Here is a 26,300-nt window from a genome sequence, read left to right as displayed (position 1 = left end):
ATATCGCCATCACTTAGAGCTGTATTTTGCATCGCCTATTCTCTTACTGCTCAGCATGCACAAGGGTAGAGTTAAAATCTTTATTCAGTTCATTTAAAAATGTTTCTTTTGTTCTCCTTATCATGTTCTGGCTTTCCCAAGGATATATGCCTTGAACGAAAAGTCACATGTGCATTACTAATTGTGTGCCATTGTATTTACAGTTCCTAGTGGTGGCACTGTGAAGCTACTAATTCTTTTGCTTCACTTGATGTAAAATAATCTGAGTGTCTTTGATAGCAGTGAAACAGTATTAATTGTTTTGTACATTTCTTGGTCACTCTTCTTAGGTGGTCTTCATAATCTATTAGAACTTTCAGCCAGATTTTTGTAATGTCATGCCTCCAGCAGTGATTAAATTGGTAATTAATGAACAGGCCTTGGCAACATAAACCACATCCCGTTAATTTTCCCTTTTGAGTTTTTAGAAGTTGTCGTCTCTGTCGGAAAGCGTTGCGCCACCTCGCTACAGCCCCTTGGCATCAAACCACGACGGCCTGATTTTTTGCAGCCATTAGTAGATCAGAGCAGTAATTTCACAGTATTTTGGTCAGGGTAATTATGGTACCAAGTACCGAGCAGAGTCGGGAATTCACACAAGAAGTCCAGAAATACCAGGTGAGCTTCCTCGTGTTCACTGGGACGTTATGATCAGTTTAATTGGGCTCTGTTTGATTCCGGCCGCGGAGGCTCTTTGTGCCGCGGCACCGCGGCCACTTTCCGCTCCGGTGTTGCTGACCCGCACTGACAGCCCCGCGGCAGCGCCCGGCCCTTTGAAGTGGGGCTCTGTGCAGAGGGCGCCTGCAAAAAAAGGGAGAAGCCAGGGAAGAGGTGACTGTAGCAAAGCTGTGCCGCGGCCCTTGCACGGAGCGGGACCCCAGCGAGAACCAGCGGGTGCGCCGGTCTTCCTTCGGGGCCGGCTGCAGGTGGAGGGCCCTCAGCTGCGCGTCGGGCACAGTCAGGTTGCAGCAGTCACTTGCCTGTTGGCTCTGGAGTGAAAGGACTGTCACTGGTCACTTCTCCTGAAGCCTTAATGAAACCAAATAGTTTGCTGTGGGTTCGGGTCTAACCGTCGGGGTGTTTCAGGCAGCCTTGTCAGTTGATGTTCATGAATTGACTTGAACGGAGATCAAAGTGTTTCTCAAAATGGAGAATCGGGGAGAGAGACAGCTCCTTCAATCGCACCACAAGAGCTAATCAAGCCATCAGTTCTTTATGCGCTCTGCGTGCCTTTAGCGTTTAATACCCAATGGTTTGTCAGGACAAATTGAAATTGTGGGGCTGGGGAGGCACGCTGGAAACAAAGTGGGTGAAATGCGTGCTTCTTCCTCGCAGGGGCTTGTTCTGAGAAATTATAACACCCAAATGGAAAACCGCAGCGGGCACTGTTGATTAAATATTTGGGGTCGGGGGGAAAAGAAAAAAAAAGCGGAGGTAAAGGATTCAATGGGCACTGAACGCCTTCGCGCTGATTAAAGATCCGAGTTTAAAGTGAAAGAGAAACCCATCTCAGCGTGGCTTTTTGTTTCTCTGGTTGCTAATGAACTTTTCTCGCTGCAACATTTTAAATTGGATTCGGGAGATAGTTTTTGGAGTGTCAGCTAAAACAAAGTCATGTGAAAATGCCTCTCTCCCCCCCCCCCTTCCTCCCTCTCTCCCTTTTTAATTGATATGATTTAGGCAGAGGAAAATGGTAAGGGGGATTTTTCTATTGCAGAAGCAATTTTTAAGGGATTTAGTCTTATTTAGCCCGAAGGTCTTCACACTAATGAGAGCACTTAAGTTACGTCCAGGCGTTGATTAGACAGCTCATCTATCAACTGGAGCATGAGAATTCGTATTTTAGGGACCCTTTATGCACTATAAACGTATACGCCTTTTTTTAGCACTTTATATACCATTTTCCACAAATTTTTAATTACCTCCTTTGACATCCAGGGTAGCGGCAGCGCGGCTGACAGAGCGCTGATGCTAACAGGGCAGTGCTGTGCATGCAACGAGAGAGAATACCAAACTCAACCCGTGCAAATTGGCGCGCCGAGCACGAGTTGTTACCGGATACATTCCTGGTACCGCCGCCACGGCCCTGAAGGTCTGACAGCACGGATTTGGGGAAGACACAGCTACATGCCTTAAAAAATGCCCATCCACCGCCACCAAGAGTTGGGAGTGCTGACTTTCCCCGTCATTTCCTTGGCCGTGTTTAAAACACAATAGCGTCTTAATTATTTTTGGAGCTGCGCTGAAAAGTCCAGCTTTTGTAACTTTTTGACATTTCAGATTTAAAAAAAAAAGAAAAAAAAAATTAAAACGTTGCCATCAGCTTGCACTATGAGCAGCCTGTAATAACAGTTAAAAAAGCTTTCTGAACTATTTGACAAGATTTCTTAGTGCCGAGGCCATATGCTGTAGCCTTTAAGCTATTTCTTCCTATCAGTTTCATTATCACCTGCCTCTGAGTCTCCAATATCATCAGTAAGCACATGCAGAATCATAATTATGCCATGTACAAGTTCTTTGATAACATGTACAGTTTTCTTCTTAATTCTTTATCAAATGCATTGATCGTGGCATGTGTGCATTGATCCAGGTCCACCATCTGGCTGTGTGTGATAAGCACAGTGGCATCTTTGCATTTCCACTGTCATTCATTGCGCTACAATTTGGCTGCAGGGGAGTAGTGCCTGGGATTAGCCCTGTTCTGCTACTTACTTGCATTTTAAGTTGACACCTCTACAGCGGCTCAGACCACATTACAAACTGAAACACATACGCACGACTTAGTGATGTGACACTCCTCAATAAGCTTACTCCACTAGCTACTCAACAATCTGTAATTGGATTTGTAGGAATAACAGCAAAAGATTTCCTAAGAATTGCTGGGGACAGAAGGTGAAGTTTTCTCATTATTGGCAAAAGGCTAGGTATAGATCCTAGGCGATTGGTATTTTCCATTAAAAACAAGCTGCCAGCAGTTTGCAGGACATTTAAAAAAAAAAAAAATAAATAAATAAAGAAGAAGAAAAAAGAAGGAACCAGGAAAACAGGAATTGGATGGGGGGAGGTGGGTGCTACGCTGGCTGCTCGCCCCGCGGCCCCGTGCCCTCCCCGCACCCAGGGCAGCCCCAGGCTGCTCCTGCCCCGCACACTGCTCCGCTGGCCGAGCGCTTTGTTTCATAACCTGACTCCTTTTTTATTTTTTTGGAAATTATAAAGTCAAGTTTACACAAGAGAAAATCCCTTAAGTGGAGCCCTACAAATGTTGACTCCTGCAATGAGTAAGCAGCTTCTTTCCCTCTGCCCGGAACCGGAGCGTTGGAAGGCACCGAAACGCCGCCGCCAGCCCGGTGACCCCAGCCCTGTGTGCACAGCCGCAGGGCGGTCCCAGCCCCGCTTTTTGGGTGATGCCACCGGCGTTGGCAGTGGCGGCGATGGGCGTAGCGGGCGGCGGTGCTCGTTGGCCTTAATTACAGAGCAGCAACCTGCAGGCTGGGATGGAAACGCCTCGGTCGCGGCGGGGCTGCGCGGCTCTGAAGGGGTTAAACGGGTTAAATCTTATTTATCTGAATAGAACTGCGGGGCTGTTTTGCAGAATGCGCCAGCACAAATACCTATGGTTCGCTTTGACGTTACAATTTTTTGTTGGTTTCTTTACTTTAAATACTTGAACTGTTAGACCTTTTACTTTTTTCTCTGAGAAAGATGTATTTGTACCAGATTAGAAAAGCTAAACTGTTTCTTTACATTGAATAATCAGCCTGTCATGACAAATCTATCTCCTTCTGCATGAGTAGGTGCCAGTTTGACTAGCTTCTTTTAGGCGCACCCTGGGTTTTAAGCTGGATCCATGTGCATGACTGGCAGTGCATTTGTTGGGCCAGATCTAAGGAGCCAGAGAGCGTTCAGCTCCTTGTTGCCTACAAAAGAGCAGCCAGACAGCCAGCAAGAGGCCTTGGATGCGGCACAAGGTGACACTTACTGAGTCAGCCACTCTTTTATTATTTTTTTTTCCACATACATATATATTTTTTTTCTTGCGGTAAACTAAGAATTTACCCGTTTCACAGTGGCACAAGGAATTAAATTGTCAATGGGTTGCTTGTCTGAAGCCAGCACTCTTGACACCAGAAATACTGTACCAAGGGAGCTGTGTATTTTATGGAACAAAACAGGCGATAGTAAGAAAGCAATATCTACGTGGCTAACATTTCTTTAAAACAACTTCTGGCCGACGGAATTGTTTTCCACATGGCAACCACACAGCCCCACTCTGCACACACACACAGCCATGTTTTGCTGGTTGGATTTGGAGTTTTACTCGCGTTTTTTCCTAAAGCTGCATTGTTGGTGATCCTTTCGATGTGAGACTTTGGGCTACTCCTGTTTTCATTCCATCTCATCTCATTGTTGCCCAGCAGCGCAGGCTGTGAGCTCCTTCTCAATGATGATGGTTTCATACTTTTTGCAATATTAAGTGTTTGAGGCAAATGTTTTCGTGGCAGCGGGCTGTTGGTACTTGTGTAGAAAATGCCCAGGCTGGCGGTGGCTTTCCTTCAGCTCTCCCTACAACCCCATGAACACCGAGGTGCGGACCCAGCATGGTTTGGTTTGTGCTGTGCACATTTTGCTCGCTACCTGCGCATTTGGAGCTGTTCTGAAACAGCAGCAGAGACCAAACAGAAACGTGGTCCCCAGGGTGCTCAAAGATTTAATCTGACCAGATGGGACAAACTTGAGAAAGATTTTGACTTTCCACTCTGTTTTGCAACAAGAAAGGCTGATTTTTTTCCCCCCGTCCTTTCTTTGTTAGAAGAGGCAGAGATCAGGCCATCCCCAGAGAAATGAGCAGGTGTGGCCATTTACAAGCATGTCTGGTTATATTATAAACCAACATGAGAAAAGTTTGCAATGGTTTGAAAAGAGCAGCTAAACAGTTTTAATGTTTCATCTCAAATCCTATTTACTCAAACAAGAGCCGATCGGGGTCGCAGTAAAACCCAGCCTGTCCAAACCTTTAAAGCTTGTGTAATTTTATTTTATTTTTTGTTATTTTTATTCCATCTTCCATATGAACTGAATAGGTGCATTTTGGTAATCCTTGCCTCTGGACAAGCACAGAAGCCTTTTTCCCTCTGAATGGCTAATAGCAGAGCCGTCCTTCCTGCCTGCTGATGAAAGGTGCCGGGCAGTTCTTTCTCTTCAGCGTCAGGGCAGAGCGCTGTGATTTTGGACCCCTGTTCCGTCTGCCGTGGTGCTGCTGTGATTTTGATGCAGGGCGTATTGCTGAGCCTAACCTCCTGTCTGTGGGCACGCTGAAGATTTTCCCCTTTAAACACCAAGTAAACACAGCACATGAGATTATTTTTTTTTTTATGGGGAGAGGAGAATACACCATCAGACTGCTGGTGCAAGCGCAGGTCGGATCCTCCCAACATTCTCACCAAGGCCAAGTGGAAGCCCGTGGCAGAGGTTGTGATCGGTGCTGGTTTGTTGGGTTGGTTTTGAGATTGCGGGATTCTGGGCGCTTTCAGGGACGGTGCTTTCAGGGTGGATTCCCCCCCTCGCAACCCCCACCCAGCAGCATTTCGGGTCGGAATTCACCTTCCCAACCCAGGGCGTTGCTTCTGACCCAAGCAGTGTCAGCGCCGGCGTCCGCGGCGAGTACAAAAGCGACCCCCTAACGGCGGCCGGGCCGGGGCGCTTCTTAAGATCCAAAGGCTGCCGAAAGAACAATTGGATAAAGTTGGGGATTGGAGGAGCTCGGTTTTCTTGTGCCGGGGAAATGAAGCTCTTCCCATCCCCTTTAAAAGCAGAAGGCTGCTAGGGGGTTGTGGCTGTGTCAAAGCCGCTGGGATGCCACTGCTGATCACTTTAATTACTAGGACTAAGGAGGATAAAATTAAAAGTAGCACCATTGAAGCAGTGGAAGAAAGCTTGCCGAGATGGCGGTGAACTGTGAAATATAAAAATTGCATACCAACACATTTTTCTAGGAGGGAAACAAGGAATTACATTACTTATTCTTGAGGAGTTTGTCCTTAAATGGTGAAGTTTGCTTTGCTGTGCATCCGCCTGGCCGGTTTTTAGACCACTGCAAAGTAATTGGCGGGGAGGGACCGAGTGAACTTCTGTGTCCCTTCGGCATGGCTGGGATGGGGAGGGGTGGGATGGGAACAACTGCTGTGTGCGTGTTTGCAGCTCAGCGTCCTTTGCTGGTGCGGAGCTTCTCTCCGAGGGCTTTTAACTCCTCCATCCCCTTGTTTTTTTCAGACGGGAGAATTCCCTGCTCGAGCCTCTCCCCATCAATTTCCTGCGCAAAACCAAGGGTGGGCAATTAGCAACTTGCTTTTTAGTAATTGTTTTGAGACTCCAGCCTGAGCTGCTGTGGTTTACGTACTTTTTCTGCTCTAAATGCCGTTGTTCCTTCCAAGAGCCAAGCTCAGTAACCGGCGGTTCAGATACACGGGTTGAATTGAAGCCATAAATGTGCTGGGTTTCTCTTATCCGCTGGTGATGATTGGCTTAATCAGCACCAACACAAGGCGCAGTAATCTGTGTTTGCTCGCGATCCCCGGGATGCTAATGACCACGCCATAATTCGGGAGGCAGCTCGGTGCAGGAAGAGAGGCCTTGCCTCAAAGCTTGGATGGGGATGGGGCAATCAAACCAGCCGGGAACCCACGGGTTCATTCATAGCAGGAACAGCACGTCGTAGAGGATTGAGCAGGTTTATTCCACATGAAATTAAATGTAATTAATATTAGCGAATAGCACAGGTTGGACTCGGAGCGGGCACTGTGTCAGGTGTCAGGCCGGCTGGAAACGGCGTCAAATGGATCTGTTAGAGGCACAGGAGCTTTCCAGCAGTATCCCCTCCCGAACCGGTTGCTGGTGGGACTGTTGCTCTGCGCCTTGCGGGCTGGGAAAGCAAACAAAGCGGCGCGCATGGCGCTGCAGGGCTGCGCAGCGGTGTCTGCCGGGGGAAGGACACGGGCAGGAAAGTAAATCACGGCCATCTGATGGGGAATCAGAGTTCTGTCACTCAGGCGCGAGATATTGTGCTGTGTCCATACGCTTTGTTTACCGTAGGGTTTTATGAGTTGTAACCTGCCCATGCAAGCTGTTAATGAGGCTAAATCTTGCTGCTTGAGGATTGAATTACAGCACACCTCTGGGCTAATGGTTATAAACAGAAAGTCCCATTAGGGCTGCATTCTGATTCATTCATTTGCATTTCTTCCATTGTGCCGAGAACAATGATGAGTAAATAGCTACAAACAAACAATTTACATGGAAATGGGTAAAATGTACCTAATTAGTATTTTGCGCTGGTTTTATTAACGATTTCTTCAACTAAATAGCACTTAGCAGAAGCCCTTAGCAGGTGTGGGATGCCGGTGGGCAGCCTGCCGCGCCGGCCATCCAAAACTGGCACTTGAGCCATCTTGTTGAGCTGGCACTGCAAGACCTGTCCCCACCTGTTGGCCACACACTTACGGGCACATTGCACTGGGAGCCAAGGGCCGGCCAAGAGAATGGGAACGGTCCTATTGGGCTTTTCCCAACCAAACCTTGAAAAATGAGTGTTTTGAAGGTGGAGATAGGCTTACTTTTCTTAAACACATCCTCCTGCTGGTATTTTTTCCACCACAGCGTGCTTTTGAAACTTGGCTTGTCTGTGTAACTGAAATGTTGCGGTGCTTCTATGGTAGTTCCATGCTTCGGGAGAGCTGCGCTACCTGAAATGATTCCCATGGGATCTTTTCTTTATTACTGGTCAAATGTCCCAGCGATGGTGTGTTTTAACATGAGACAAAATGGTTTCCACTCTGGCATCTATTGCTCTTTTGTTCATTTTCTTTCATTCATTTCCATTCCTTTATTTTATTAAAAGGATTTATCTGTTGAAGTCCAAGGGTCAGATTCCTCACTACACTGCAGATCTGGGAGGTGAGCTTGGTGGAGGGGCTCACCAGGAGCAACATCTGGCTTCTCCTCTCCATGCAATGAGAGAATGCTACTCAAACAAGCAATTCAATTCAGTAAAGCCATTTCTGTAGCTACGGTGAGACTTTCTGTAGTCATTGCATTGAGACAAAAGTTGCTGAGAATTTTTGTCAGTCTTTTTCTAGAGCATAGTTTGTAAATTCTTTAACTTGTCAATAATTAGGTTTCTATTGCAATAATAATTCGAGGAGCGCTTTAAAAAAATCTGATTCATAGCAGTCTTTAAAAATTGTGCTGTGACACCCAACTGATACCAAGCATCCTATTTATAATGTGGGCCAAGCACCGTGCTGTAAACCAGTTACTATCATGATGATCAGATTGAGAATGAAATTGCATTTCTGTCAATTACTGACTTGGCAACTGTTCAATATATCTTAGCAGCAAGATGAAGAGCGGCGTCGGCAGCTGAGAGAGCGAGCTCGTCAGCTAATAGCAGAAGCTCGATCTGGAGTGAAGATGTCAGAACTTCCTAGCTACACTGAAATGGCTGCAGAAAAGTTGAAAGAAAGGTCAAAGGCATCTGGAGGTGAGCTAAGGAACTTTGTATCTTATCCCCATGGCAACCTAGAAGCCAGAGAAGACCTTTTTGGGTGTCACTTTTATACATGCTTTGAAACCTTGTGTAGGTAATTGTTGTTCATCAGGTGCACGTATCAATAGGGTGGCCGCAGATATGCGACCTGAATCAGGGTTGTGTCGTTTAATTCCCAACAATTAAAAGAAAAGCAGGTATGTGAATGGAAGAGAAAGTGTTCTGTGAACATGTAGCTCACATTGTCCCATTTATTGCCAATAATTGCCTATATTTTTAGTAGCATTCCATGATTATTGCTTAACATCTCTTCAGTATGTAGCTTTTGTAGGAGCGCAGACGTATTATTTGGGAAAAATGACATCAGAAGTACTTTAAGAGACTTCATTTTGTATCAAATGTGTTCAAAAGACTGTTTTGGAAGAAAATTTTAAAGGAGTTCCGTGGGAGGTGGGGGCAACAACCTTTTAATTTTAAATGGCAGTCTTTTGACAAACCACTCTCCTTTACAGGTTTTGGGTTGTAATGTTGCTATAATGTTATTAAACTGACTTTGAAATGTCATTAAAATTCAGATACCTGCCAGTGCTACGAGCTGGAGTAATGCAGTGTCACTCAAACTCCAATGGGTTCTGAACACACATTTCAGTACAAGCTTCTTGTTCTTTCAGTGTTTCCTACATGTTCTAAGGGGAAATTGTGTTTCTCATACTCACTTGCAATTGTAAGCCAAGGTGTCAGGAAAATTTGGGTTTGCTTTTACGGTCCATGTAGGTTCAACAGCAGAAATTTTTCAAATGCTTTATATGCATACATATTTAAATATATTCATATTGCACCCTAAATCCTTTGCTTCTGTTCCACTTAATACCAGAGAGAAAAGCAGTTGTGTTGTCTCTCTTGTCTTCAGTTTTCTTCCCTTTGCCCCATAAATCAAGCTTGCCAGCACAATTTCTTTTAGTGATAAGTAGGGAAATTAAATTCTTGATGGGGAGGAAGTAAGACTTTGTTATGAACCAACAAAAATGCCTTCTCAAAGTTTGCTCACATGAAAGAAACTGCCACCTACTGAAAAGAAGAAGAGGAGAAGAGATATGAGTAGTTTTTTCCATTGCAGGATTTTTCCAGTTCCAACCAATTTATTGGGAAAATTCAGCCAAGTGGGCCAAACCCAGCAGTGATCAGCGACAGTGCAGAGTTGTCCACTGAGCTGGACAGGCTGTGGGAGCGAGATGGGACAACACCTGGGTATCATATAGGCTATGATCTTCATCCCTCTTCTCTATTTCTGATTCACCATCACAGAATCGTAGAATGGCTTGTGTTGGGAGGGACTGCAAGGATCATCAAGTTCCAACCCCCTGCCACAGGCAGGGCCACCAACCTCCATATCTAATACTAGAACAGGTTGTCCAGGGCCCCATCCAGCCTGGCCTTGAACACCTCCAGGAATGGAGCATGCACAGCCTCTCTCATTCAATTACTTTCATGCAGTTACATCTGCTCCTCCATCCTTCCCCTCCAGATAAAGGACACTTTCTGCATACATTCCAAGTGCTCAGCTGGGTGGTAGTTACCCTGCTTTGTTGCTCTCTTGAAGTGTTACCAGGTAATATCCTGGTATGCATCTTTCTGGGAGGTAGCCTTCCCTGTTCATATTTTCCTCTGAATTTTTGCTCTTCTGAAGCTTTTGCTCTTCCTTTGTGAAAATGATAAATAGTGCCCTTAGCCCTCATGCAAACGGCCTGGAAGTGGTCATCTCTCATTCAAGCAAGGGTATTTTCTCTGTCTGTGTTGGCTAGGATTCAAGTTATTTATCCAGGTTACCAAAAACCCTGAACAAACTTTTGACATCACTGGCTTCACAGTGATTTGATCTCTGTTACGGGTTTCTCTCGTTTCTTTAATACCTGCACTGTAATATTTCTTAAGTTGACTTGCATTTTGTTATCAGCACTCAATCCTGAAGGATACCCTCTACCTCATCCCCTTGTCCCAGAGCATACGTGTGATTTTGGAGCGAGGTTCCATCCCTCTGGGGCACATCCGTGCAGCTGCACGCATGCAAATGCAAGCTCTCCTTCCTGCAGCACCAGGTACAGCTGCAAGGCATTTCCAGCTGTTATGCAGACCTGTTTGGGTGCTGCGTTGCCCATCTTTACTAGATGACGCTCAGTGCAGCCAGCTGTACAGCTGGTGCTGCTGTATGCTGACCACAGGTTATGTCCTCCCTGCCAGCTGCAGGAACAGGGCACAGATTTGGTATATTTGTATGTGGATTGCATAAGCTTTTGGAGAGTTCCAGTGTTATTAAAGGATGAGACAGTGCATCTTTGGCATGTTTCTGCCACTCTGTTGGTAAATCCAGGTGCCACACTGCATCCCTTATGCCAGAAATTAATTCTTCTGAAATTGAGCAGTTCTGGAAAGCGACATCAACACTTTATAAACCAGATAAATTATAATTGCTTCTGATTTCAGTCTTTTTTGTTATGTGATTTCCAGCAAAAATAAGGATTTAACAGACATAGTCTCCTTTTTGTGACTGGATTCTGAATACTACTCCTAATTGCATCCACACGTAGCAGTTCTTTTTCTCTGTGGTCCTGTATTCCCTGTACAGTACCCATGATAAGCTTATAGTAATATGTCTTCCAAGCTGTCTCGTCCATTATGTTTCATTAATCTCTTTTTTTGCATTGATTGCTACATTTAATTTACAGAAAGGGAATGTAGCACATCATTTTGCTCTCTCTTAATTCAGTTCTTCCAGAAAAAAAGAAAAAAAAATTTTAAAAGGTATTTCAGCTTTGGGATTTTGGAGGTTTTAAAGACTGACTTCTTGCTGACTGTTGGTGAAAATCTGAACAGTGTTTCTGTGTGCTTATTGAGAGTTTTCTGTTTTGGGACTGGTACTACATTCTCAGTTAAAAGGCTTTTTTTATTCGTGGTCTGTGAAAATGAGATGCCTATGGCAAGGACAAACTTTCCTGGATAAGCATCATCCTTTGCTGCGAAACCCAGTCATTTTCAGTAGGTTTGTTGGCACATGAGACAAAATACTTCTTTCTGCCAACAGCCAGAGGGTGTGGGGTGGCACCTTCAGATTTATTACATGTCCTGCTAGCTTCCGGCTGATAAGCAAATGCCTTGAGATGGGGCCAGGGACAATGCTGAGATAGGGATCCGAATATCCTCCCTCCTTCCAGCAGCGGTGGGGCAAAGGAATTGGCATCTTATCTAGGTACTGTGTGTGAGCAGCGGGACGCCCATCTCCCCTCTGGGATTGGGGCAGTGTTTTCTTTCCTCGCAGCGTGTCCCCAGCCTTCCTTTGCAATGGTGTGTGGGTGAGGAAGGGCTGGTGTACTGGGTGGCCAGTGGGCAGGGAAGGAGAGGCAGCAGGAGGGCTGCCTGAGAAAGCACCCAAAATAGGCAGACTGGCAGGGGATAAGAAGGTGGACAGAAGAATGGAAAGGGAGAGAGACGTTAGAAGGGCAGAAAAAGAAGAGAGAAAAAGAAGCATCTGAGTGTACAGTGAGACCAAAAAAAAAAAAGTTTTTTTAAAAAATAGAATTAAGAACTTGAAGAGTGGACTGCAGTTCCAAAACTCACCACGTGAGCCAGCTGGTGTTGCATTGCACTTTGATACTGAAAGTTTTCAAGATGCATCAGAGATGCTATTTTTGAGGCAGTGATTTGAAGGGAGTGTACGTGGCAGCCCAGTCTTGCACCATTCTTCATCTCCAACTTGTAAAACAGAGTTAATTCCTCAGTTTAATGTCTTTAACAGGTAGCATTTCTATCTGTTGGCAGTCCCCGCTGTTCTTTCTTGTTCCAGCATCTGATTTCTTGTACACTTGAAGCAGCGTTTCAACTCTACCTTTCTTCCATTCCCCCACCTTTCTTCTTTTGTTACTGTTCAGATGCTCCTGTCACATCCCATAGACTTAAGTGAACTTTGCACTTGAAAGTAAAGAAATTAAATATATGAATTCTACAGGCTTGAAAGATTTCCCAGAGAAAATGCTGGAGGCTGGAGATATCTTCTTCCCTTACAGCAAGTACTGCTCTCGCAGCAGCAAAGGAAACTTACAGATACTTTTCCCACAGATGCAGTCCGACTCCCAGCAATGTTTTTTCTCACAAAGGAAATTGTTCCTTCTTCATTTTGTCTGTTGCAATTCCTCCACGCTTTGATGGCTTATCTTCCATTATTCTGGCTTTTCCATATGGTTCCAAAATATCCTTATTTTACTCTGTGTCAGTCATCGCAGTCCACGCTCTGTAGATGATGGTCAGTGCTGTTTAGTTGTTGACTTAATTGCTTATCTTTAATTCTTCTTTTCTTTTCAATTTCTTCTCAACTTGGTAAAGGTTTGTTGTCTTTCTAGGATCAGTATTGACTTATTTTTCAAGGAAGCAATTTTTGCAGTCTTCTAATTCTGTGTCCTGCTTCTAGACCAATTGCTTTAAGCTTTTCACGCTAGTAATTTGCTCTTTCCTTAAAAGGTGTCTGTTATCTTCGTCATGTTGTTTCTTTTAGTATTTATAATTGCAAAATCTTGTTGTAACATGCTTCCCAAACACATATACTTCTTTAATACACTTGAAGAACATGGGACCTGGAGGGGAAAAAAAAAAATAAAAAGAAGAGTAGTTTAAAACAGAAACATTGTCAATTTTGAAAAGTATTTGAAAACTTCTGAAATTCCTTGAAAAGAATGTTTTTAATTGGCAGTTCCTTATACAGTGTCAGTGTTCTGATAATGATACTCAGTCAACCTGCCAACCTTAAATTAAATACTAGGTCAGGTCATTATCTGCCATTAGGAACTGGTGTCCTCGATGTTACCTTCTCTTTTGTTACCTAAAATTGTGGTGTCGAAGGCAATGCCCCTGATTTCATCTTGCTGTATTAAATTTAAAAAAAAAAAAAAAAAGATTATATAATCTAATTTAGGCACTCAGTAACCAACAGTCATCAGCTGAGGCTGTTCTGACACGTCCAGCACCCTGTTGGGTTGCCTGCCCGTTGTGAGCTGACCTTACTTGCTGGCTCCCTGGGGTGCTTTGGAAGGCACCCAGGCTGGAGGTGCCACTGCAATGTCCCTCTCCCTTTCTCTGCTACCTCTTCCAATGGTTTGTGCCCTTTGGCTGCTCTTAGCCCAGCAAGGAGCACGTTGGCCAGAGCGCCTTTGGATTTTCCAGCACCATCATGAGGGACTTCAGGTCGTGTTTCCACATAAGAAAAAGATGCTGATGCACTTTGAGGCAGTGTTACTTTAGAACCACTGTTTTCCCCGCATTACTATTCTTCCCTTTATCTTCCGCTTGCTCTTTACCCCATCCCTCTGTCAATGTGATGATGGATCCATTGTGCCTCTCTGCTTCATACACCTGCCTCCCTCAGATCACAGAGCCCACTGTGTTACCGTAAATGGGAGCAGGAGAAATACTGCAGAGTCCTGAGTATTTCTGCCCAGCTGAAGAACTACCTGGTCCCGGGTTAGAAGGTTAGAAAAGAGTAGCAGACGCACACACAAAAAAGCCAAAAAGCTCCTACAGTGGGAATTGTAGGGATGGTAGAGATACAGAGGCGAAGAAAGGAAACAGCCATCAGGCCTGAGTGTTAGCAGTGTGGGTCTGGAATCTGCAGGTCTGAGGATGAGTTTGGTGTACTTCAGAGACAGGCAGCGAGCCATTGGCACCAACCCCAAGCCTCTGTTATTCAGGATTCTGGCACCTTGGTACAACGTTTGGGATCCTTTTTGTTTAGGTGATGTCAGAGTGTATCAGTGGTCTGTAATTACAATCAGCATTTTTCCCTGTTGTGCAATGTTTTAAAGCTCCTGCAGTTGCTCTGTACGTATTCTTTCTCCTGGCATGTTTCAGCCTTCTCTTTTTCATCACTTTTATATGCGTGCATACATACATAGGAAAAAAATGTTCATATAAGTCTGAACAAGTGTAGATAGCACACGATATGGGACTTAAAAGTGAGTGAATACAATTGCAGCTACATGCTTTGAAAATACTATTCTAGCTTTTATGGACCTTGTTTAATTTCATTGTATATTTGTATTGAAGATGTGAGTCAGGATTATTCCTGGGATCTGCTTCACAATTCGACACTTGCTATTTGATCTTCCTCAGGTTACTTACTCTTTCTGTGCCATAATTTACCTACATCATCATCATAATTGTAATTATAATAATTAGCTACTTCATAAAACATTATGGGGCTAATTTACAAGTAATATTCATGAGCCGCTCTGAGAAACCCAGCAGAGGGATGCCGTAAAAATATCAAGTGTAATTATTATTATTATTTTATTTAAAGTCTACGTCGCTCACAAACACTCCTGATTCAGAGCACCGCAGCAAGGCAGCAATGTGGGAGGGTGCTCCTGCTGCATCCCTACTTGCTAAGCATCACATCTCAGGGGGAGATGTTCCTGCTCCCATCAGAGGTGGTGGCAGACACAAAGACGTAAGCAGGCTGCAGGAATCACCTCTCTGTGCTGTGTGGTGTCAGACAAGGACAGCAAAGTTCTCTGAGCTGGGAGCCCAGTGCTGGTGGCTGCTGCCTTTCTGGAGAGACTGGAGCTCCCAGTTTCTGCTGGCCAGACCCGTTCAAAGCTGCCGTGCGCCAGCATCAGCACCTATATCCCACTTTGTGTTACAGAGAGCTGGGAGCCTGGGGAGAATCATTATGACTCAAGTTATAAGGAAGAGCACAAGTGCTTTTTAGAGTTAGGCTGACACTCAGCGCAGTGAGCAGCCACTGCTGAGGCCAGGCTCTGCCTTTATTGTGACAGGAGCTTCCAGCAGAGCTCCCTGCGTGTATATCGGATTGCATCAGTATAAAGATAAACCCATGAGTGGACTGGGTGAAATCTTCTTCCTCACTTACTTAATGATTTGCATTTTTATCATTACGCAGCTTGTTCTCTGAAGTGTTCATTTTTATTTTAGCCTCGTGGCGCATGAATGTAAGACAGTACTAACCTTAATGCTGTGTGTTCCTACAGATGAGGATGAGGATGATGATAATATTGAGATAGATACTAACGAGGAGGTTCCTGAATGCTCTGTTACTGGAGGTGGAGATGAGCTTACTAACCTAGAAAATGACCTTGATTCAACGGGTAATTTAAATAATGGCTATTTTGTGTATTTTGCATGACTAACACTCCGTCATCTTAAGTAGTGATGTGCTGCTTCTCTCTGTCATAACTTTATTTCTTTGTGCCTTTTCACATCTTTCAAACCCTAATGTTTGTTCTGCTTGGATATTTTGCATTCACGTTTGGTTGAAATTTAAGATCGGGGACAAGATTATTATTTCCAGTAATGGCAACTTTAAACATCTCCTCCTTTTTGATGGTGAAAGGGCTTCAGTCTAGATCTGTTAAATGGGAGCAAATATGTCTCTGCGTTTGGAACAGAATTACTCCTATTTAATTTTTAAGTTGAAGCAATACTGTTTTCAGTAAGACATTTTGAAATCATTCATACTGTAGTAGGGGTGCTTGTATTATCCATCATATTGCGTGCTGGTCCAATAAGAACAAATCATGTTAGTGATATTTCTACTTCCTAAACTTGTAAAGCAGCCAAAATGGAGCTGAGGTTCCTCCTTCACAGATGATAAACATGTCAGAGTTGTACAAGGAAGGAATTTTGTGCTCTGTACTGCTGGCTACCAGTGGTCCCAGGGAATGCTGGGGGCCTCTTTGCAGTGTGATCTGACTCTCAGCCCACCACAAGTTCCTGTGAGCTTCGGCAGCCCAGAGGAGCGTGGCAAGCACTGGGCAGCATCAGGAACCAGGGAGTGGAAGGGTGAGCTTCTTCCAGCAGCCCCTGACTTGGTTCAGCCCATGCCAGCTGGACTCAAGTGTGTAACCCATGACATATTCAATCAAAACACTTCATTTAGTGTTTGCTCTTTGTTTTTTTTTTTTTTGTCTTTCTCTTTTTTTTTATCATTGCATCAGCAATGATGGTCGTTCCCTTCAGTTGCATTAGCAAGCTGGTCTTCACTTGAGTGCGGAAGGTATAAGTCCTGTCTTTTATTTTTTTATTTGAGGATATCCTAGGACATAAGAAAATATATTTACTGTTTCCAACATTTGACTTCAGCTGATTTAGAGTAGCATCCTATAAAATAAATTTCCAATAAATTCTGGTTCATTTTAGGAAAGATAGAAAATCAGTGAATGAATGTTCCTGTCACATAGCCCCAAGGACTTGCCTACGCTTATTTCTGTGGGCCTTTATTTCCCTAAAGATACCTTCTCAGGAATACAAAACACTACACAAACTTTCCACCATGGGAAGACATTATGGAGAAAAAGCTGAGACATGGTTTTGCAGGTCAGTCTGCACATTAGCCAGATGGACAAGCAGCAATGTTCAAACGAGTAAGGAAGAAGGTGATCAGCAATACAAAAAGCAGCCTGGTGCTGTGATAGAAATCAGTGCACACAGATTTTGGTGGAATTCTGCCAATTCATACCAAGTTCTAACGAAGGCCGAATCCCTTGGGAGCAGCTAGATGCAGAACTGTGAGGGACATTTCACATTTGGGGTCATTGTTGACTGTTAATTAATTTGTCCCCTGCTGGATCTTAGTCCCTCCTGTCTTTCTCAAGAAAAGTTGTGTGTGTGTGTGTGTTATTTTGTTTGTTTGTTTTTACTGCAGGTTGTTGGTTTTAAATATTGCATCTGTCTGTGTTTGTCAGCACTGCTACCATACGCCACTCTGAATGTATCTGATAAAATGTGAACCTCTTCTATCATAGTTATTACATGATGTTTATGTATAAACCCATGAGAATGTGCGTGTACTTACATGTGAGCCTCAATTAAGGGCACCCTGGCTGGGTGTGCCAGAGGAAAGGGAAACTATACTTCGTCATCACCCAGCCCAGCCCACTGCTGCTGCAGGCAGGCATCATTTGAGTTCTAGCATGCCAAAAATACTTGGGCTAACATGAATCAAACCTTGGAAGGCAAAACACTTATGGCCCCACTTCCCTCACTAGCAAGCAGGGAAAACTCTGTAGGAAAGCACCGTGTAAATGTGCTGCATGTTTGCATAGTCAACCTGCATGTAAAGATTGAGCATTATTGGGAAATAAAATTCTCAGCTGTCGCTTATTTGGGCTCTGATTTGATTTCCTAAAACCAATGGGAAAGTTCTGTGGGGTCCAGCAGGTTTTCAGTCTGTCCTTTCATTGCAGTTCTGATGTGTCTCACTGGCGTCGACGTGTTCTATAAATCACTATAAAATATTACTAGAAAGCTGGCTCTTTTGATACTGCAATTGTAATGTTTAGAAGCTGTGCCAAGGAGCCTTAGGATGAATGAGTAGTTCATAAACTTGAGGGGTTATCAGTACTTATGGTGTGTGATAAATTGTTATATGTCATCTGAAAATAAATGGCTCTTTAAGTGTGTTTTAATACCAAATCATAAGTAGGAACGGGTTGGAAGTAACTGGGCCTAAACATTGGCTGGTTTCTGTGTTTCTCACCTACTCTCTTCAGGCTGTGTGTACTTGCTTAGATGAGTGCTGTATTTCCTATGTATGGTTTTTTTTGGTTTTTTTTCTTTGTTTGTTTGTTTGTTTTGTTTTTTTTAAAGGAAATATCTGAATGTAATTATGCATTACACAAATCTACACCAATCTGAATTGCAAAATAATAATAATAGTAATAATAATCCTTCTAGTTTCTAGTATTTAGTTGGAAATTGTAGTTAAGTGAATGAAATCTACCTTTTAAATTGGTACATTGTTGTGCCGACTCTGCATTTAAATGCATCTCACTCTGTTGTATGTGGTATTTGCATATTTAGCAGAACAAAACAGTAAGTTGGTGGATTTGAAGCTGAAGAAGACCCTAGAAACTCAGCCACAGGTGGCAAATTCACTCTCCAGCGCTGCTCAGAAAGCTGTAACTGATAGCTCCGAGCAAGATGTTAAGGTAAGTTTTGATTCACTCTTTTGTCTCAGTACCTGTGTGTTTTGATTTCTATTTGTACCTTGTGATGGGGAAAATGATTTCTTACCAAATCCTTAATGGCAAGAGATGCAGAGAGTCTTTGTGGCATGGCACTTGCGTAGGTTGCATTGTGCCGGGGTGCTTTTTTTTCTGTTGGTTAAGCAGCAGGTTTTCATCTCTTTTTGCATCTCGGTGCTTGTAATTGGCATAACAGCAGCAGACAGAAGCATCACCTCCAAGCTGGCAGTGCTGGGGCTGCCACTTGGATAAGGAGCGCAGCGCGGGCTGCGTGCAGTGCTCAGCAGTGGGCTTCGGGAGCAGCTCTGGGCACAGCGCTTTGCTTCCCTTCACAGCCTGGCCCTCTCTTTTCTGCTGCACTAAAACTAAGCTGCGTTCCATTTTAAAGCCATACATACTTGGGTACTTAACAACGCGGGCTCCTGAGAAAAAAGGAAACCAGTATGTGGTGCGTGCGGTTGTTTGGCCCATTCTAAACGTTCAGCCCTTCAGCAAAAAGCACGCAGCACTCAATTTTCCGTTTCATTTTCTTAATTATGTTCGTACTATTATTTTTTGTTTTAAAAAAGCAGTCCCTGTGTGTCATGAATATCCCTATGGCTCTGGGGCACTCACTTCCAGTTGGGTATAACTTTTCACCCACCTGCAGTCTGTGGGGAAAGCGCTGCTGACTGAAAGGATTTCCTTCCCCAGATACAGAGATGCTTTGAAGTCCCAAAACAATGACTTTCATTGCTTTTCCCTTACACTGTCGGTTCCTATAAATTGGTGATGAAAGTGTGTGGCAGCAGCAGAGGACTTTCGGTCTCTATCTTTGAACAAAAGGAAGCCTGGATCAAGTCTGATTTTTGCGTTCAATTTAGCTTTCTGCAGTGGATTTAATGCAAAATGAAGCTGGCCCAAGAATAATACAATGGATTGAAAAGGCTAACTGAATTAGTGGGCTTAGAGGAATACATTTGTAAAGTGGCAGAAGTCCCCAGTCATAAAAAGGTTTCTTAAAATGGGATTTACTGGCTAATCACACCGATATTTTAGCATGTTGCCAGGCCTAAAAAATTAGTTGTGTTTGTTTATTTTGGTAAAGACTCGAGTTTAGGCTGTCGGCTCGTTATTGTGCTGCTAACAGGAAACCACATTCTGTTTAGCCAGCATCATAACCGCCCGCCTGGTGCAGCCGACGAGCCCTCCGTCCAGTAGGAGCAATACTTTTAAGCTCAATTCCCCAAATGAGGCCGGGGCCGCCTCCATTAGGGGAATGCAGCACCACCTCGTTGATGAAAAAGGGGTTTCTCTTTTCTAAACGGCTCCTACCGCCCAGCCGCGTTTTTAAGGTGCTCCCACAAAAGGTGCGACTTAACAGTTTATCTTGAAGGAAGAGTTTGAAAGCGGCTTTCTAAGGAATATATGGTGTCCATCTGTTCTCGGGGAGCTCTCGGCATTGAGTCGGATTTGTTTTTTAATAAAATGCAGTTTACACGTTTATAAATGAGGCATTCTGTGTTTGTGGAAAAGGATAAACTGTTACCTTCCCTGGAGGATTGTGTATCCCCGGCCTCCTTGAGGCTAGAGAATAGGCCATTGGAGAACTCCCTCATTACCGATTGTCTCAATGCAGAGGAAGGGCAAAGTCTTGGTAGCTTTTGATAACCAGTTTCAGCATTCAGCAGGCTTAGCTATTAGTCATGCATCTTAGCCTTTCCCTATTTACTTTCAAAACACTTAATAAAAATAATAAAAGATTAGGTATAAAATGAAATATTTGTTTGGTACACAGCACCTCGGTATCTGCAGCTTCCACACACTGCGGTGGTTCAGTCTTCTGGGATATTTCACGTCGACAGAACCATTTGAATTTGTTACCAGTATTAACATAGGAAGCCCTGGAAAAAGATAATTGTAGTTTCCTTAGCTGTAAAGGGCTTACTTACAAATCTGGCTTTGGAAAGTTATAGCTGATGAAATGCAGTTCAGTGGGGTAGTATTATAATCCTACCTTTTAGCCTTCATCCAGCATTAGTGGTTTATCTCAATGGGCATAAAATTAGAAACTAGTTCTTCTTGTCGTACAAGGCTGGGGGACTGTAGGAAGCAGACAATTCCTTCCCGGCTGGCGGCATGGCACGGCACGGCTCCGGGCTGCAGCACGGCACGGCCAGTGCAGGAGGAGGGGGCCCAAAGAGCCAAAACCAACCGCTGCCACCGCACGCTCCGCAGGAACGCGGAAAGTTAGGCACTCCTGTCCTTTTTCTTTTTTTCCTTTTTTTTTTTTTTCTCCCTGCAGCTGATACTTTCGTCCCGTACAAACTGTGGTCTGAGTTGGGAAATCCTCTCTGCACAACCTGCGTTGTGTTCCCCCAGCCAGACGTACCTTCCGAGTTAGTGTCTCCGCACTGTAAACAAAAGAAACTGTTGTGTGCCTTGTTTTTCTAGCAGAATGGAACAGAGGAGCATCGTGCTGAGCGATTACAAAAAGCAGCAGAACGTTTTAGAAATCCTGTTGTGTTCAGCAAGGACTCCACCGTCAGAAAAACTCAGCTCCAGTCTTTCAGTCAGTATGTGGAGAGCAGACCAGGTAGGAGAAAATATAAAGCGTGTTTTCCCATCTTATGATTTAATAATATTTAACAATAAATATATTAAAACCCGATAATGTAAGTCCCCGTTTCAATACATAAATATCAAGCTTTATAATAATTTTACATGTCTTTCCCCTTTTTTCAAGAGATGAAAAGGCAGAGATCAATACAGGAAGATACAAAGAGAGGAAATGAGGAGAAGGCTGCGATAACTGAGACTCAGAGGAAGCCATCAGAAGATGAAGTGCTTAATGTATATTAATTTTTTGTCTGGTTTCATGATTGCTGATAATTCTAAACTGTATGTGGAAATAGTGCCTTTATTTGTTAAAATGAGATGTTAGGTTTTTTTAGATGTCAATCTCCAGTGCATTCAAAGCAGAGTGAGAGGGGTGCACTGTTGAATTAGTCTGCAGTGTGGTGATAATTGTCAGATAAAAAAAATGAATTTTTCAGAGTTCCACAGCCCCAGCTTTCTTGAGACATTTCCATCAGGGCACTTCCCATAAAGAGATTCCAGTATTGATCTACCGGGAGGATTTTAATTATTACAATAGCAGATACCGCAGAGCTGCAGTTAGAGGGAAGAGTCACATGAGACCTGCTAGAATTTCTCAGCCAACCCATTTTGTTGGCTTGGGTTAATGGGTGTTCAACCTTTCCATTATCCAGATCAGCCGTGAATTACTAGCTGAATGATGTTTGCATTAATATAATATATATGGTAATTTCTTCACTTAATTAACGGGGAGGTTCAGCTCAGTAGGGGTATGGGCTGATCATGTGTAAAATTGATTTGTGAGGGAAATATTTGATAGACCGCAGGGAGAAAGCTGGTTTTGATGGACAGCTGTGGGACAGAAGCAGGAAGAACAAGTTTTACCCTGATTTTTTTTTTGTCTGAAAACACAACGCAGCCTTTGATGGTGGTCGCTCTCTCCTCTCCCCAGTTCACCTCAATACTTGTGTCGTTTTTGCTGGAGCAGTCGTAGCCAAGGAGAGATTTCAGACCGCTGTCACTCCTACCCCGAAACATCCAACTTTTCACAAACCTGACAGTTCTTTTTAGCATAGTTATACTTTTGCAGAGTTGAAAAGCTCTGGCACAGTACGCCCGCATTACATATGCAGATGATACACAGGAACTCTAGGGATATTTCAGCCTGACACAGCATTTCTTTTCATCTTCTAATAACAATTGTTAACAATTATGCGTGCTGACATTAGGGAAGTTTTCATACTATTTTCAATTAATTATAGTTGATGAAAGGCAATATATTGCGCATCGCCTCAGCTCTGCTGAGGACTGATTTTTTTTCCTTCAGGATCCGCTCTCTGGTAGTTTTGCTGTTGTTTCTCTGGCTGTATGTCAGATGAAAAAGGGTTTCCAAAGGAACCGATGCCGTTGGCTGTTGTGTAAGAGGAGAAGGACCAACTTACTGGGAGCACAACACTCTTAAATTCACACACTCCAAATTTCAAACCTCAGTGCTCATTACTGGTCCTGGAAGTTCACCCAGCCCTCACTTTGATTATGTCTTTATTTGAAGTAATAATAGGCCAACATTATTGTTATTACACCTATCACTTGAATATGAAGCTAACGCACCATTTTAGAAATGTTTACAGAAAAACAACTGACACAGTGAAAGTCTGTGTGGCCCTTCCACAGCAACAAGGTAGCCTCCAGTAGGGAACGACATCCTAGAAAAAAAACAAACTCTGTTTTTTCACTTCCCAAGGGACAGTGATTTTAGTTGCATCCTTTCTTGATTACAGATGAAACACACAGTTCTTTTGCATTTCTTTTTCTTCATCTGAAACCATCTCCAAGGACTGCAAGGAAGTGGATAGGCTTACTTGGAAGGAATAATATTTTCTTCCTAATGTCCCACACAAAAATTCAGGCATGACATTTCACCGCTGTGTATTCCCCGTAATAACTTGGTACAGCTGGGTGGTGGAAGTTGAGCCCCATAAGAATAACTCTCAGGTTCAAAAGGACTGTTCTCCAGCTCCTGGTGAGAGAGCCAAAGTGCTTCGTGGCTGTTTGTTGAAAGTGTTTGGAAAAGTGTGTGGTTTTCTGTGGGGTGATGACAAGACCTGATGGGGCACAAGGGGCAAGTTTGACTCGTTGCCGTTTCCATGGCTTGCTCAGGAAGGAATTGCTCTCAGCCTGATTTACCTACTAGGGTGCCAACAGGGCAGATCAGGTCAGTCCCTGAGCACCTGAAAGCCTGTACCTTGTCACTGCTGCCCAGGATAAGAATCAGTCACAGTAATTAGCAGTACTTTTCCAGATCAGTGTGTAGCCAGGCAATTGCTTGCAGTAGGGGAAACCCAGAGAGGCATTACAGCCTCATCTGGTGAGAGGCATCATTACAGTTGACCCAGAGGAGCTAAACAAGCCATGGAGCTTGTCTCGGGTTTGTTTTTAATCTCAAAAACCCATGTTTTAATTGTTGTTAGAGACTCTTGTGCTAGTTCTTCTAGCTCCTAAAGTTAGGGTTTTAAAATTGAGTAAGAAATGAAATGGCACATTAAATAGTGCTTTATCTGGATTACTTTTCCTTTCACAGCGCTTTGTTACGGCTCCTTTTATGTACTTAGGCATAAATTATATGAATTTCAAAAAGTCAGCCAGGTAGTTAAAAACAGCAGAATCGAGTGTTCCCTACAGGAAAAACTGGGATGTTTTAATAAATAAATAAGGACATTTGGCAAAATTGTAAAGTTTGCAAAATGTAAGCGTTAGCTTTTTGGTAGCAAGCATGATATTTGGTTGTTTAGGTAAGTGCCTTACTAAGTGTTTGTGGAAAGGAAAAATGCAACTTACAAGTGATGTTTTTTCTTCTTGTTTGTTCTCTTTAACAGAAAGGGTTCAAAGACACCAGTCAGTATGTTGTAGGAGAATTGGCAGCACTAGAGAATGAGCAAAAGCAAATTGACACCCGTGCCGCGCTGGTGGAGAAGCGCCTTCGCTATCTCATGGACACAGGTACGGTGCCCAATTACACTGTAAACAGTTTTGGCAAATTGAGCGTTCACAAACTCTTATAGAGTTTTGGAAGTGTGAATCTTTGAAGCCTGAATGTTCAGCAAAACTGCCTTGAAAATAAAAAGGCTGCGATTTGCAGCCACCTCTCTGGGCCCTGGTGATAAGAGTGCCTTCATGGGAAGTGATAACTTGCCCTGATACCGTGTGAGCCAGCACTATTGAACAGTGTGCTCATCCATGCAGAGTTGGAATACACATCTGTGCCTCATTGATATGCCACTGCTTAAAAAAAAAAAAAAAAAAAAAAAAAAAAAGAATGAAAAAAAAAAAAGTAAGATCTTCACTGTTCTACTGATTCAGTGGGAAAAAAAAGATTTGGCCAGCTAAAGCCATGTACTGCATGAAACAGAGCACAGTACATGGGGGAAGGCTCCATTGACTAGATCACTGAAATTTGAGAATACTATCTGGTTACTGATGCTCCACAATTACTTTATTTATTTATTTATCTTCAGGAGAGCAGGTCTTAAACAGTCTGTAATGCTTGGTGTTGGAGGTGCAGTTGAAAGGATTAAAGTACATGGGCGAGTTTTTGTTAAAAGCATGCTGGTTGTGACTTCTGTGATGCACGTTGCGTGGATATGGAGTGCTGGTGTCCATCAGAGATGGAGAGGTTTAACAGCATCGGGTTGAAACAAATGGTGCTTTGATATTTCAAAAATAAGTTATACTGTAGGTGCAAAAAGTGTTCTTCCCGTCCCTTGGGGAAAAAAGTCAATTGGTGCAAATTACCGTGTGGTTAAATTGTCTGTGAAAAAGTTGTGTGTGTTTGAAGTTCATAAAGGTGAAGCCCACCTTTAATTGGAATAACAGGTCTTAAAGTGCATTTTAATCCAGTGGCGTGTTTTGAAATACAGGTGAAGGTGAACAGACTTTATTTAAAGTTCAGTATTTTGAAATCAGTTTGCCACACATGTCCAAGTATCTGGGTGGCTTTTTAAAATGTATTTACTTTACTGTATGCACAGGTGGTTTGACTCTTCAACAGCATTTTGCAAAAAAATGTAACTCAGAATTTCTCTCCTGGATCAGTGCTTGTTTAGTAGAACTTTTACCTATTACAAGCTTTTGAAGTACTTTTTCAAATGCATTACATAACCTTTAATACTCAAGCTAACAAAAATATGTATGTATTATCCTACACTTCCTTTTGTACTCTGTTGAGTGAAAAAGGGTGAAACATGCATTCCACACAAAGGAGCTGCTATGGCATTTTGCAAGTCTTGCATGAACTCTGAGCGCTGCCTCTAGATACGTATGGAGTTTTCAGCATAGTATAGTTTGGGGTTTTTTAACATCTGACAGTGATTAATTTATGCTGCTTATTCCATCTTAAGAGGAGTTCCTTATGTTCCTTCCAGTTTTGCATTTCTTGTGCTTTGAAGTAGGACAAATATTACTGTGTTCCTCGTGTCAGACGCACCAACATGATGAAGTGTTGAAGTCCTTTGCAGAAAATGGAGCACAGCTAGAGCAGTTTGTACAGTGTAGCTGTATGGGCTGTAATAGGAATACCAATGAATACCCATTGCTTCTTTTACTGGGGGTGAGGGGCCGTGCAGTTTTCCCATAATAGAAAAGTTAGTTTTATGTTCTTGATCATTTTCTGAGGATTTAACTTAAAATAACTGATTGGACAAGCCCTTGATAAAAATCCTGTTTCCATTCTTAGCTTAAATATGCAGTTTAGGAGGAAACATACGAAGAGTGGAGTTTCTTACCTTTGCTTGAGTTTATAGCCTCGAAAGCAGGGATTCTCAAACTTTTCTAACTAAGGATCACAACAGAGAGGCTGTCTTGTGTACCACCTCTCCTGCCAATCAGTATCCCATTTGTCACCCTTGTGGCAGTAACTGCAATTCCTTACATGGAAATGGAGGAGGAGGAGGAAGAGGAGGTGGGTTTCTTCACCTTTCATGTGATATGGCCTTGGCTGTGGAAAAAACTCTGAACATCTTTTTGCTGTGCCTGTAAAATGTTGTTGTGTCAGCTCTGCTTCTGTGCCCAGGTGTGGTCCCTTTCCCTCAGCTCCTTTCCCTCTCCTCACCTGGCTGGCT

The 26,300-nt window shown here is 43.4% G+C and overlaps 1 protein-coding gene across 11 annotated transcripts in view; it reads left to right on the top strand.

Annotated features, from left to right (window-relative positions):
* The window catches only part of EHBP1 (EH domain binding protein 1), a 196,877-nt gene that overhangs the window by 143,020 nt on the left and 27,557 nt on the right, over positions 1–26,300 (top strand). For 4 of the 11 annotated variants that reach the window (XM_031599124.2, XM_031599117.2, XM_090134678.1 and 1 more), the window contains 6 exons: positions 8,428–8,575; positions 15,613–15,729; positions 18,443–18,570; positions 21,040–21,181; positions 21,332–21,438; positions 24,060–24,183. In XM_031599124.2, the coding sequence (XP_031454984.2) occupies positions 8,428–8,575; positions 15,613–15,729; positions 18,443–18,570; positions 21,040–21,181; positions 21,332–21,438; positions 24,060–24,183 (766 nt within the window). The remainder of the gene's footprint in view (positions 1–8,427; positions 8,576–15,612; positions 15,730–18,442; positions 18,571–21,039; positions 21,182–21,331; positions 21,439–24,059; positions 24,184–26,300) is intronic. The other 7 variants (XM_031599150.2, XM_031599141.2, XM_031599181.2 and 4 more) reach the window with 7 other exon arrangements.

Source organism: Phasianus colchicus, chromosome 2 (assembly GCF_987193195.1).
Source record: "Phasianus colchicus chromosome 2, bPhaCol1.hap1.1, whole genome shotgun sequence".
NCBI lineage: Eukaryota > Metazoa > Chordata > Aves > Galliformes > Phasianidae > Phasianus > Phasianus colchicus.
Note: the sequence above shows the minus strand (reverse complement) of the source record. Positions and strands in the feature narration are given on the sequence as shown.